Source organism: Rhinopithecus bieti, unplaced genomic scaffold (genome assembly GCF_001698545.2).
Source record: "Rhinopithecus bieti isolate Rb0 unplaced genomic scaffold, ASM169854v2 scaffold_21155, whole genome shotgun sequence".
NCBI classification, from domain to species: Eukaryota; Metazoa; Chordata; class Mammalia; order Primates; family Cercopithecidae; genus Rhinopithecus; species Rhinopithecus bieti.
Window position 1 is genome coordinate 804,319 of NW_016810615.1, and position 15,220 is coordinate 819,538.

The 15,220-nt window shown below is 33.9% G+C and overlaps 1 protein-coding gene across 1 annotated transcript in view; it reads left to right on the forward strand.

Moving 5' to 3' along the window:
• The window catches only part of DIAPH3 (diaphanous related formin 3), a 522,774-nt gene that overhangs the window by 234,063 nt on the left and 273,491 nt on the right, over positions 1–15,220 (forward strand). The window contains 1 exon segment of the mRNA XM_017892515.1: positions 11,671–11,766. Within this exon segment, the coding sequence (XP_017748004.1) occupies positions 11,671–11,766 (96 nt within the window).

The window sequence follows — 15,220 nt, forward strand, 5'->3', positions numbered from 1 at the left end:
ATTTTTCTCCCTAATCTACAGCTTGTGAATTTAAAAAGTTGTTTCATCTGCAAATTTGAATGGTGTTAATATTTTATTTGATTTGAACTCTTGTTTTTCTGCTAGTTAAATCTTTCGTTATGAGAGGATGATTATACCCAAGGAAACCTCAATAAAATGGTTCTTTTTGTAGGGGTCATACTTTTGAGATGAGCAAAGTTGCTAATCATTATAATTTAAAAGATCCTTGGATATTAAGCAGTTTTTATGAAATATTTTGATTTTTAATTTCTTATAGGAATAAAGAGGTAGGGGAAGCATTCTTTAGGTCATCTTTATAAAAATCGTTGTTGTTTTGAGGTATATACTTTTAGTTTTTTTAACAGAATATTTCCCAATACTTTAACAGTTCTTTTGTACATATAACTGTGGTTAAAAAAACTAGATATACCCGTAATGAAGGGTTTATTAAGCAGTGAGGTTCTTATTCCTGTGCATATAGGACTTGAGTTGCAGAGAAAAGACTATTTGTTTTGTGACATTGTCTGCTAAAACAGAATGTCACAGAAAGAGAAATATGCATTTATCTGCTACATTTTTGATGATTGCTACAGTTGAAATAATCTGTTTCACAAAATTTTATTTAGGGCTTCAGCTACTCTTTCTATATATTATATAATTATTAGCCTTGAATTGTCAAACAGATTTCTTTTTGCTAGTAAAATACACTGATTAGTTATGGCAGTCATATATTAGTATTTGAATAGAAAATAGCCTATTTCTCCACTGATTATTTTATATTTTTAGGTACATACCCATTTATTTATGTGCCTAGAAATATTAAAACTTGGTTTGAGAGGCCAGATATGACTAAAGTGATTTATACAATGTGGTTTTCAGTACCAAAGTATTTACTTCGATGTTTTCTCAAGGATCTATTGCCAACTCACAAAAACATTCCAAATTTTTTCCCTTTTTTCCCTATGTATTCTGAATCATTTGCTTTTGAGCTACCTAAACCTTCTTTGAAACTATATTGTCCTATCAACCACTAATGTTGTTAACTCTCAGAAATTTAGTTTTTTTCTCAGTCATTTGCCTGTTCTCCATTTCTGACCTTTAAGTTTCGGATTATCAGGTGTATTCCATTTACTATATGGCTGAATAACTGAACCCTATCCAAAGTTACCTACTACTTGAGAGGTAGTGATAGGCAAATTCTTGACTTTTCCTTTGGAACTAGAGTCTTCCTTCTGTATTTGCAGGGGATTATTTCCAGGAACCCAACAAATACTAAAATCCACACATACTCAAGTCCTAAAATTGATTCTGCCCAACCTGCAGTTGACCTTCCATATCCATGGGCTTTGCTTCTTGAGAATACTGTAGTTTCAGTCTGTGCTTGATTGCAAATGGGAATCTGCCAGTATGGAAAGCTGACTACATTTATTGAAAAATATCTGCTTATAAGTGTACTTGTGCAGTGCAAGCATGTCTTGTTCAAGAGTCAGCTATATAGTTATTTCCCAAAGCTTTAAATCCTGTTCATTGTGTTCTGGAGACTAAACATTTCTCTTCCCTCCCTCAGGCCTATTCAGTTTCCCACTGAGTGTCCTGGTGAACATGTACAGGAAGGGAAAATTTGAATTAAGTGTAAATGCAAAGTGTGGGGAGTTATCCTTACTAATGTGTTTGGTTGCGGACTGCTTTCCTCATGCAAATTCCCTGTCCCGGAGGATGATCTAGGCTTGCTGTGTGGCGGTCAGTTCCTGGTCTCAGGACTGCTCATAGCCAAGCCTTGTGCCACCTTCAGCAAGTAACTTATATTCTCTGTGCTTAGGTTTCCTGATTTATAGAATGAAGTGGTTAAAGTCCGTACTGAAGGGCTGTTCTGGTTCAAAAATTTGTATCTTTTAAATTTTGATACTCTTTATCAGCCTCTTAGAATCTTATGGGTTAGAAAGCAAAGAAAAATAACAGCAATTATGCAAATATTTCATAGATGTCTCCCCATTTGAAGACTGTTAGGGACTGTTGTTTTTCATTTTCTAGACAAATTATTTTGCTTACCTTATTTTTTTAGTTGAGTTGAATTTATTGACTTCTCTCTATGTCATAGAGAAGAATGCTTGCTTATTTAATCAGATATACTTATTTTGATCCTCTTAAGGCTAGTGTAATTACAGTCTATTTAAAAAGGTAATTTATTATAAACATTAATATGTAAAATTTAATAATATCTATGCTAAAGACATACCAGAAAAAAAGCTTAAAATGCTTAATATTTTAAATGCATATTGTCATAAGATACATTTAACCAGGGAGCACCAAGAAAAGCAGAATAAACACTTATTAGTAATGTTTGCTGATTTAAAATACTCAGTTATAGAAAGAGAAAGGTGTTTTTTATTACCTTTTATGCCTATACTGACTACTAAAACATTTAAAACTGCATATTCTGAGGTGTTTTTTCTTTTGCAATGGTTAAATAATGTATGATAACATTTATATGGAGTCTTACTCCTAGAAAGCTATGTTTTTAATCAATCTGATTAGTAGATTAATCAATCTGATTATGTACTAATATGTATAACCATGTGACATGGAATTGTAATTTTTTAAATGGAAAGTTTAGTATGAAAGAAAATATTTTGAAAGGATATTCTTTATATAATTTTGCGACTATTTTGAAACTTTGAAAATAGAAAAAGAATGAAGGGAAAATGTAATTAAAAGAGACTTTTTCAGTTCATGGCTCTTGGCAACATAGAAACTTTTGTCATCTTTGACTTCATTCTGACATAAAACCCTTATAAAATGCGGCATATGCTGTGTTAGTGATCAGAACAGTTTTTGAACAGTATTAATCTTCTCTTGGAAAAATGGAGCCTTACACAGCATCTCTAGGAAGTAAGATTAAACACAGAACTCTAATGGCAACAAAGCTAGATCACAAGTATAGATGGCACTAATTATCTGACTTTATGATTCAGAGTTTCATGTTATATTTGAGAAAATCTAGTATTTCAGAGTAAATGTATTTTGAACTGGCTTTAGAAGAATAGCTCCACCGATTCATGGGTTTGAGCCTAAAGTGTGCTTTACTCTTGAATGCTAAATTGTGTTTATGGACTCTGATTGTATTCTTCTTTGTCACCACAGGGGGAGGGTTACATGAAGGTGTTTATCATCTCATTTCATTTTCATAACTACTCGTAGAGGGACAGTGTCCCTATATCATAGATGAGCAATCACAGCCATAATGAGGTTTAGTGACTAGTATGTGGCGGGCTGGGATGTAGAACCTGCTGCAGGATACCAGGCCTGAGTTCTCTGAAGGAAGACCTTGCCCTTCCTCCAGGCATGCTAGTATTTTACCAGAGGTTTTGCCAGCATGACTAATGGAAATAGTATTCTGTATAAAAACTTTATTCTCACTAAATGTCCTCCTTTATTCTCATTCGTTGTTAATTCATCCTTATTGTTGCCAACATTAGGTTATCAGTGATCTTTGCATAAAACATTTTTGCTGGTTTTCCACTGATGCAGCCCTGATTACATTAAAAAATAAAACAAACAAACAAACAAACAAACAAACAAAAACCCTTTTGTTATCTCTCAATATGAAAGATTTTCCAAATCAATCTTTTGGATAATAGACTCATTATCTGGCTTCATATCAACAAAAAAGTATTTCTCTTTTGGTTTTAAAATTTCTATTGTCTTCTCTCTTAGGCAATTCTGCTTCTTTGTATCCCTTTGTCCATATTCTCACTCTCTAAGTGCCATTGATCCTTTGTTCCAACAATCCTATGAGTATATGATAGCAGCGAAGATGGGAGAAGAGCATTATCTTACTGGGTATATACTCACCATCCTGAGTATCCTGATACATTAAATTCAGTAAGAGTCTAATTTGTCATTTTTATTTTCAAAAAGTAGAATTGGTTAAATTATGTCAGTGTCTTATTTGGAGGTTGAAGTGGTGAAGGTTGCTTGTATTTGTTTTTTTTAAACTGTGACACTTAATGTACTTCATAGGTAGTGAAAATAATATTGGAGTCCAAGTCAGGTGGTCATCATTCTTTTATCAGATTTGTTGCTTAAAATTAACCTAAGCATTATTTTTTCTTATTGTGATGATGATGATGACAATGATAGTAGTAGTAGTATTAGGATGACTATAATGAGAATTATATAAGAAACAGAAACGGAAAGCATTCAGTGCAGTCCTTAATAGGTGTTCAGAAAGTGTGATTTAAAATTTACAGTTACTTGTGTCTTTGACATTTTTCTTTTGGTAGACTATGAAATGTTTCAGAATGTAAAAGGATACTGATAATGATGAGAAAAATAAAAAGTTACAGTCTGCTCTTAAGAATAAAGACAAGAAAATAAAACATATATATTTTCTGAGAAGTTGAGGATTGCTATTTGGTCAGGTTAAGGAAGGGAATCCTACTAACTTTTTTATTAGTCTTCATCTGAAAATTTTAACTAATACAACAAGACCAGAAATAAAGTTTAAATTCTGGAAATAAGGAGATGAAAGTGTCATTATATGGTACCTGGAAAACTTGTCACAGTCAATGAAGTAGTTACTAGGACTGATACCTGTATCATCATTCCCATTTTCTCTTCTCCACTTCTGTATGTCCAGCTGCCTCTTGTACATGACTATGTGGATATAGAAGCGCTTCTGTAACTGAACATGTTTTAAACTGGACTAGTGTCCAAACCTGTTTCTCATTTGTTGCTGAATTAAATAAACATCACCATCATTTATCTAAATAAACACCATCATTATCATCTATCTGATAGCTTAAGCCTGAGTATCCTCTTTATTCTCTTTTACTCTGCCGATTCATACATACATACACACAAGTGACCATATGTATATCCATCCAAAAGATATTTGTTGAGTACCTGATGTGTTCCAGGCTTTAATCTTGGTGCTAAGAATATAGTGGCAATCAAAGTTTCTGCCTCTAAGGGTCTTATTTTCTAATGGAGGAAGTGGGACAATATCAAATTTATAGTATGTAAGGAGTAAGTGCTTTGAAGGAGAAAAAAGGCAGAGCAATGTTGATACAGAACACCAGGTAAAGAGTTTGCTTTCTATATAAGGCAGTAAGGGAAGGCTTTACCAATAAGTTTTAGCAGGATTCATTTGCTGCACTGTAGTGGAGAGACTACAGCTGGTTAAGCCTGAAAGCAAGGAGACTAGTTAGAAACAAGTTGTGGTCCAGATGAAAAAAGATGTTAACCACGAAAAGAAATTGTACCAGGGCGATGGTGAGGAGCGATTACTTTAGTGAATATTTTGGAGTTAGAATCGACTAGATTCACTGATGGATTAGATATTATTGTGAGGGGAATAGTAGCAAAAATTCAAGTGTTTGACTTGAAAATAACAAAAAGAACATTCCCATTTTTTTAAGCTGAAGAAAATAGTTAGGAGAGCAGATATGGAGGTAGGCACATATATGTCAGGAGTTTGCTTTTGGGCATGTTAAGTACAGTTGCTCATTAGACATCCAAATAAAGATATTGAGAGAGAGTAGTTGGTTGTTCAAGTCTGGAGTTCAAGAGACAAATTTGGGCTAGATCAATAATTAGTCTATTTCCCACTATAGAATCTGCTTTTGGAACTCATCCACACTCCTCCTGTTGTTACTGCCCTTGGTGAAGGTACCCTTTACTTTCTTTTGGATTACTGTCAACTTCCTTCAGTCTTGCCCTTCTATTGTTATTTTTGCCATTCTTCTAAACCACCTTCTTTAGCCTGAGTTTTTCCTAAAATGTAGTTCTCCTGATGTCTCATGTGCTTAAATCTTCAGTGGCTCCTCATTACTGTGAGAATAAAATCCAAATGTCTTATTCTGGCTTAAAATATCTTGTGTGATCTGGTACCTGACTCATTTCTGGTGTCATTTATTTCTGTTTATATTTTCTGTTCTTATTATCCTCACATCTTTCAGTGCCTTTAGAGTTTTTGCACCTTTATACCTTCAAATATTATCCTTCTATTATTGTGTCTTTGCCACATATCCCCACCTTCTTACCTGGCTGACTCCTTTTTCCTTTCAAACTTTGCTTAGGTATTTAACCCAAAAGGACTATTTTTGACAAGTATGTTTAGGGTGCTCTTCTTTATTCTTGTGTAGTTCTCACTATAACATCACTAATACATCTATGTATTATAATTGTCATTTATTTTATAGTCACTTCAATTAGACCTTAAATTCTTTGAGGCAAGGAATTTCTCTATCTTGTCTAGCGTTGTATCTTTGTTGCCTAACACAGTCTCTTTTAGTTGCTTAATACATTTTTTTATCTGAATGAAAGACAAACTAAGTAAAATCCTGATTATAAAATGTGTATGCAAAATTAGGCAAAGTTTCTACATAATACCTAGGACTATAAATTAAATGTCCTTTGGATACCTAACACTTAACAAAAGATATATAGGTCGTGCATGAAGAACAGTGTGCTAAGTTGAATAATTATAAACACATGCCATATTTATGATAAGGAAGTTCGGAAATTGTCAAGATATCAAATCTCAGAATCTATTTACAATTGCCTTGCAATTCAAATACAATTTTAATGGATTTTATTTTTAGATCTTTTGGGTTGCTCTAAAGTTCATGTGGAAAAATAAATGAGGGCCAGCCATGGTGGTTCACACCTGTAATCCCAACACTTTGGGAGGCCGAGGCAGGTGGATCACTTGAGGCCAGGAGTTCGATACTAACCTGGCCAACATGGTGAAACCCCGTCTCTACTTAAAAAAAAAAATACAAAAATTAGCTGGGCATAGTGGCATGCACCTGTAGTCCCAGCTACTCAGGAGCCTGAGGCAGGAGAATTGCTTGAACCCGGGAGGCGGAGGTTGCAGTGAGCCGAGATCACACCACTGCACTCTGGCCTGGGCGACAGAGCAAGACTCCATCTCAAAAAAGCAAACAAAAAAATGAACAAAATTTAGATATGGAGAAAAATAATTTGAGCAGACAATGAATAAAATGTATCATAAATCTATAGTACGTAAGACAGGGTGATAGCAGTGTTAACAGTACCACAGGGAATAATGGAGCAGAACTAGTAGGCCAGAAAAATAGAAATAACATATCTAGACACTAAGTATATGATCAAAGTGTAACTTAAAATCAGTTGAGAAAGATGGTTAGTTATATAAAATGACACAGAAATATCAAATGTTTTGGAAAATGGAAATTTTGATTCTTACCTCATGCTATGTAACAAAATATGTAATTGTAATATACAGGTTGAATATCCCCTATCTGAAATGCTTCAGACCAGAAGTGTTTTGTATTTTAGATTTTGGAATGTTTGTATAATACTTACTGGTGGAGTACCTCTAATCCAAATCTCTCTAATCTGAAATGCTGCAATGAACATTTCCTTTGAACATAACCTTTGAGTGCCATCTTGATGCTCAAAGTTTCAGATTTTGGAGCATTTCAGATTTTGAACTTTACCTTTATTGATTTACATATCTACCGAAACACATTGCTACACTCTTCTTTCTTATCACGTTCCCAATTTTATCCAATAGCGACCTTGCCATCTCCAGTGTGGGACTGCCATATGATCACATGTGCCACCTGACTGTTACTGCCAGTGCCCAAGTACAACCCCCAGGGGCCCAAGGACTGGTCTTCCCAGAACCTATGTTTGCTGCCCAGGGGTTAAGGACTGATGACTAGAGCCTGCTGGTATCCATATGCATGCCACCTGGGCTCAAGGACAGACCCACTTTGGGTCTGGCTCTTCATCTTCATCACTAGGAAAGTAATACCAAAGCCTCCACAAACAACTGCAGCCTAAGCCACTGAGGAAATCTCAGACACTGCTGATGATTATAGCTGAATAAATTACACAGAGACTATGTGGCTGCTCCCACCCAAAACTCCAAACACTCTACTTAATTGATGCTGTAAATCTACTCTATAAAATTAGAAGTCATTATTACAGGAGGTGCACAGATATCACTATAGGGACACAAAAAAAAACATGAAAAAGAAAAGAAACATGATACCTCAAAGGAACATAGTAATTCTCCCACAGCACACCCCAAATAAAAAGAACTTTATAAAAGACCTGAAAGGGAATTCAAAATAATGATCGTTACAAAACTCCATGAAACACAGAGAATACAAGTAGACAATATAAATAAATCAGGAAAACAATTGATTAGAATGAGAAATTCAACAAAGAGATAGATATTAAAAAAAGAGCCAAATAGAAATTCTTGAATTGAAGAATTCAATAAAGGAAATAAAAAATACAACCAAGATCTTCATCAGTAGACTAGGCAACGAAAAGAAGTAACTTCTGAGTTTGGGAATAGGTCTTTTGAAATAACCCAGACAAGCCAAAAAAAAGAAAAAAGAAAAATAGAGAAGAAGATTTAAGAAAGTCTGTGTGACATGTGGGACACAATTAAGCAAATATATGTTTGTGTTTTGGGATTACTGGAAGGAGAAGAGATGAAAAAAGGCATCGACAACCTATTTAATGAAATAATAGCTGAAAACTTTCTAAGTCTTGGGAAAGAAATAGACATCCAGATACACGAAGCTCAAAGATTCCCAAATAGATTCAACTCAAAAAGTCTTCTTTGAGACATATTATATTCAGATTTTCAAAAGTCAACGTCAAAGAATGCGTTATAAAAATAGCAAAAGAAAAGTGTCAAATCACATGTAAGGTAATCCCCATAAGACTAACATCAGTTTTTTTTAGCAGAAAACTTACAGGCTGGGAGAGAATTGGATGATACATACAAAATGCTTAAAGAAAAGAACTGTAAGATAAGAACACTTTACTCACGATAGCTATTCTTCAGAGATGAGGGAGAAATAGTCTTTCCCAGCCAAGCAAACACTGAGGGAATTCATTACCACTAGACTCCTTGCTTAAGAGAGTCATATATCTGGAAGCCAAGAAAGCTATATCTACCACTGTTAAAACACATAAAGGTGTAAAACTCCCTATAGAGCAGATACACAAATGAGAAAGGACGCAAATATTGTTATTACAGAAACCCACCAAACTGCAAAGATAAACAGAGAGGAAGAGAGGAACAAAGCAAGTACAAAACAATCAGAAAATCATCAACAAAATGACAGGAGTAGGTGCTCACCCATTAGTAATGACCTTGATTATAAGTAGTGTAAATTATCTAATTAAAAGTTATAGACTGGCTGAATGGATTAAAAAATATGCTGCCTACAATAACTCACTTCATCTGTAAAGATACACAGTGACTGAAAGCGAAGGGATTGAAAAAAATGTATATAAATGAAAAGCAAAAGTGTGCAGGAATAAGCTATACTTGTATCAGTCAAAATAGATTTTGTCAAAAAAGATAAAAAGAGACAAAATCATTATATAATGATAAAGGGACAAATTCAGCATGAGAATATAACAGTTTTAAATGTATGCATGCCCAATGCCAGAACACCCAGATGTTTAAAGCAGATATCTACAAGGAGAGAGACACTCCAATATAGTTGTAGTTGGAGAATTTAACTTTCAGCATTTGTCAGACCATCTAGCTAGAAAATTGTCAAATAAATATCAATCTGAAACTGCATTGTAGACCAAATGGATCTAACAGACATTTATAGAACATAGCATCCAGTAGGTGCACAACACACATCTTCTCTTCAGCGCATGGAACACTCTCCAGAATAGACCATTTGTTAGGCCAGAAAACAAGTTTCAACAAATTTTCAAAAATCAAAATTATATTAAGTACCTTTGTAGCTCACAATGGAATAACACTAGAAATCAACAACAGGAACTTTGGGAACTTTTCAAATAATATGGAAATTAAACAGCTTGCTTCTGTAATGTACAATAAGTCATGAAGAAATTAAGAAAATAAAAAAAATATTTCTGAAATGTGTTAAAGTAGAAACAAAATATACCAAAACCTTTGGAATATAGCACAAACAGTACTAGGAGGGAAGTTTGTAGCAAAAAATGCCTACATAAAAAAATAGATTGCAAGTCAAGAACTTAGTGATGTATCTTATGGAATTAGGAGAAGAACAAACCAAACCCAAAGTTAGTAGAAGGAAACAAATAATAAAGTTCAGAGCAGAACTAAATGAAATAGAGACAAAAAAAGAAGACACATTGCTGGGTGAGGTGGCTCACACTTGTAATCTCAGCACTTTGGGAGGCTGAGGTGGGAGGATCACTTGAGGGCAGGAGCACTTGAGGACAGGGTTTCATGACTGGCCTGGGCAACATAGTGGGACTCTGTCTCTATGAAAAATAAAAAGAAATTGGCTGATTGTGGTGGCACACATCTGTAGTCCCAGCTGCATAGGAGGCTGAGGTGGGAGGATCAATTGAGCCTGAGAAGTCAAGGTTACAGTGAACTCTGATCATGCTGCTGCACTCCAGCTTGGGTGACAGAGCGAGACCCTGTCTCAAATCAAACAGACAAACAAAAAACAAACAATATGAGATTAAAGAAATAAAAAGTTGTGGTTTTTTTTAAAGATTAAATTGATAAACCGTTAGAAGAAAAAAGAGAGAAAACCCAAATAAATAAAATTGGAATCCAAAAGGAGATATTACAACTAATACCACAGAAATAAAAAGGATTGTTAGAGGCTAATTATGAACAAATGTTTGCCAACACATTGGAAAACCTAGAAGAAATGAAGAAATTTCTGGACACTTAGCTACCAATATTGAATCAGAAAGAGTAGGAAACCTGAACAGACCAATAATGAGTAAGGAAATTGAATCAGTAGTAAACAGTCTTCCAACAAAGAAGGGCCCAAGACTGGATGGCTTCACTGCTGAGTTCTACCAAGATTTTAAGGAAGAACTAACACCAATTCCTTTCAAACTATTCCAAAAATATGAAGAGGAGAGAATTCTTCCTAACTCATACTACAAGGCCAGCTTGACACTGATACCAAGACAAGAGTAGGACCCAACATAAAAAGAAAACTTAGACCAACATTCCTGATGAATTTAGATGCAGAAATCCTCAACAAAATAGCAGCAAAACAAATCCAACAGTACATCAAGAAGATAATACACTATGATCAAATGGGATTTATTTCAAGGATGCATAGATGATTCAACATTCACAATCAAAAAAATCTATTCTTTTAATTTTCCATAAGTCATGTTTTAAATAAGAATGATATTGTACATTAGACATAAAGTGACTGTGTTTTAGTTAGCATTCTTAGAGCTAGCTTCATAATCCAATTTAAAAATAATTATATTTTGAGTGCAAGTATATTATATATTGCAAGTATATTGAGTGCAAATATACTTGAGTGCAAGTATATTAATTTTTATAATTGTGTCCTGTATGCTATTCAAATGAGCTAATTGTAGTTATTCTTAAACCCAATGGTATTGGTTTCCATAGTATACATGTTTTTTTGTTGCTTTTCCTGTTAGACCTTCAAATACTTACTTTCCATAGTTTCTCTGACATAAAAGCTCCCAGTTTCTATCTTCAACAGTTCAGGTCTTGGGATATCTATTGTTTTATTTGTTTTTATAACTTTTATTTAGAAGAGTTACATCCTTTTAGCTTATTTAATGATGAAAGTTCACTTTTACACTTCTGTATTTGAATGAATTACTGCCCCTAACATGGACCTACTCTTGGTTTTACAGAGAGAAGAGAAGAGGAAGATACTGAAGAGAAGAAATCAATTAAGAAAAAAATTAAAGAACTTAAGTTTCTAGATTCTAAAATTGCCCAGAACCTTTGTAAGTATCATATTCCAATACCATTGAAAGACAGTGGAAATAATTCTTTAAATGATTTCATTTTCTTTAAGACCGATTATTCATTATTTGCTATTTTCATTTTGTTATTATATGCATGAAAATACACAGATACTTCCTTTAGGTAAATTATGGGATTAAATGCTTCAAAAGATAAGATGCATATTAGAAAAATACAAAGAAGAAAAGGTTTTAAAAGAAATTCCTACCTTCATAACTGAAAAAAAAAACTACTCTTGAAACCCTTTTTTAAAATATAAAATAAAGACTTAAGGAATTTAGGTAATGACATATTTGAAAAAAAATCGGTAACGTATTGCTTCTTTTACAACTCTGAATTTCTAATATTTGTGATACTTGGCTACGCATAAAGGAGGTTAGAATATTAACGGAAATAAGGATAGTGGGTAAAGTGAATTCAGTTATCGCATCTGAGCATTTGAAAGCCTTTTCTCAAAAGTTCTGAGTAGAAATATTTTAGATTTAATTACTGTTACAGGAGCTAAATATGAAGTATTGAATTATCTTCTTGATAAGATACTGTGAAAGAAGAAGGCAAATAGTTTTGCTCTTAACTCATTTCTAACTACTCTAAATTCATCAAAGGTAGTTATGCTTAGAGATGGTATACTATGGTCTGTAATATCACTTTCTGATGGTGCAAGAGGGATATAAATAATGTGGAAAATCTAGAGTGATGAAGAATTAACATGGTTTTTAGTCTGTCCCTCAATTATTGCATGCCTTAGCTGAGCTTTTAGCAAATATTGGAATAAAACAGTTCTTCAGTGAGAGGATAAAGATCTATGCTACTGATTAAAGAGGGAGTTACGTTAGAGGCAATGTATCCAAATGGTAGAGTTGGCATTCCTTTTATGAAAATTTCAGAACCTCCTCTCCTTCATAATCACTTTGATCTAAACTCGTCCCTTTTCTACAATGCAGGCCTGCCAAGATCCCCATGGATAGTATGGTGGCATTGATGTATTGTTTAGTAGTCAATTCGCTATTTCTGGGCACTGCTGATTACACATCTCTGTCATTTGGTGAGTTAGGAGTCACCAAATGACATGCTTGGACCAGTGAAGATGGGAGTGGAGATAATGTCACTTTTTGGGTGGAAGCATTTCATTGGTGGTTGAAGAAGCTCCCCCTGACACCCAGAATGGCATTCAGAGTGGTGTCCATCATCCTGATATAGAGATCATAATTAATAGAGCTCTGCGTTTCTGGTTTGATGAACATGTGGTCTTCATGAGAAATAATTTGTGTGTGTTGCTTAGACCACAGAGATTTTGTTTGTGTTTGTTTTTTGTATGATATACATATTTTAGGGAATTTCCCTCCCAAAAGAATTTAGTCTCAGTTCAAAGTACTGTGTTTTGAACTATGTCAGATAATGTCAAAAAGTTCTGTATCTGTGATCTAAAGAGATGATTTTGTTTTGAAGAATGTTCATGAAGTGCATTACAATTTAGTAGTGTTGATTCTAAATAGTCTTGTAATAGTTCCTGAAGAAATATAATGTTTAATAGAATTCTTTCTGGATGGGTCAGCTGTGATAAGTTAGCCTAAATGTCCATCTCAAAGTTAAATAACTTTTTGAACAAGGTTATTTATTTATGTATTACAGAACAAGTTCTACATGGGATTTCAAATTTAGTTAAAACAGCCAATAAATACTGATTACCTTTGTTTATTAGTTCTGTATTCGGCCTTTAATCTTCACTACAATCCCACCAGGTGGGTATTAGCATTGACAGTATAGATAGGGAATCTGGTGGGTGTAGCAGTTAAGTGATTTCAATAAGATTGCTCATTTTGAAAATATTTTAATGTTTATATAGTTTAATATATATCTGTTCCTTTTTACAGATAACAGAATAACATTTTTATGGAAAAGGATCCTGTTTGCTTTGTTTCATTTAGCTAGAGTATATATATCCTATTCATTTAATTGAGAAACATGTTTTAAAGTGTAAGATGAAAAGATACAGAATTTATACCATGTCATGATATGATGTAATCCATTTTTAAGATTATTCTGGCCCTCTCTGATGGTAGCAGGCATTAAGATTTAAGCTTTAAGAAGCTTTAGCAGCCTATAATCTTTATTGTAATTGTAGTTTGATTCACAGCTGTTTTTGTCATGAAATTTAGAGTTTTGAGAGTCTGAATTCTGAGAAGAGTCTTAAAACTGTTTTAGATTGAGATAAATTGAAATAAAACAGTGGTCAGTAGTAGAATACTGATACTGAAATGGAGAGGTTCATTTCTAAAGTTCATTGAAGAGAAATATTATGTTTGTGTACTAGATTAGAATTTTGGAGAAAGAATCTAAAAGTCATTCATTTGTCTACTTGTTTATTTAAGAGTGTTTTGGTTTCCTGTATTTTGAGTTCGTAAAGGTTTTGGCCAAGATTCTGGGCACATCATGAAGTAGAATTCCAGGCACTCTAGGATCAAGAGAAGGCTCAGGAGTTTTGTAAGATTCGTTTGTTTTACCAGATTTGTTTCCACTGGCAGTAACAGCTGTAAAAGGAGGAACTCTGGAATGTACACATTATCATCAAGGTTTAAATATTTGTAAATTTCCTAGCAGAAAACAAGCATGACTGGCTCCAAAATCTGTGCACTTTACACTTTCAAGCTGAATCCAAAGCTTCCTATTGGATCTGTATAGTCATCTTCTGAAAGATAAAGATGTATGTTAGTAAAAAGATTCCTTTTGATCGATCTCTTGGACACATTAACTGAATATCTCTCATTTTCAGTAACTTGAAGTATTTAGAAAATGTATATTTGTCTTCTGAATTGTCTTTTAGGCATCAGGTCATTTTCAACTCTTGTATTTTTTTTTTGTCCTTAGTTGTCATAACAAATGCTTTCCAAAAGACAGTTTATTCATAAACTATTTTTAAAACCCTAGTTTGATCTTTATATTTGTGCTAGGTACTACTTTAATTATAGAATATCTCAAAGGAGTGAACAAATGACAACTATAGGAGAAGGTAAAAGAATATTCCATCTGTAAAGCAAATTCTACTATCACCATTGGATCCTTTCTGCTTTTTCTTGTTTTTATTATTTGCTATTATATGTAGCATTATGTTATGCTATCTACTTGTTTATCTTATGTATTTATTTGTTTATTTATTTTTTTGAGACAGAGCCTTGCTCTACTCTGTTACACAGGCTGGAGTGCAGTGGCATGACCTCAGCTTACTGCAGCCTTCACCTCTTGAGTTCACTCTCATGCCTCAGCCTCCTAAGTGGCTGTACAGGTGTACACCACCACACCTGGCTAATTTTTCTATTTTTTTTATTATACTTTAAGTTCTAGGGTACATGTGCATAACGTGCAGGTTTGTTACATATGTATACTTGTGCCATGTTGGTGTGCTGCACCCATCAACTCGTCAGCACCCATCAATTC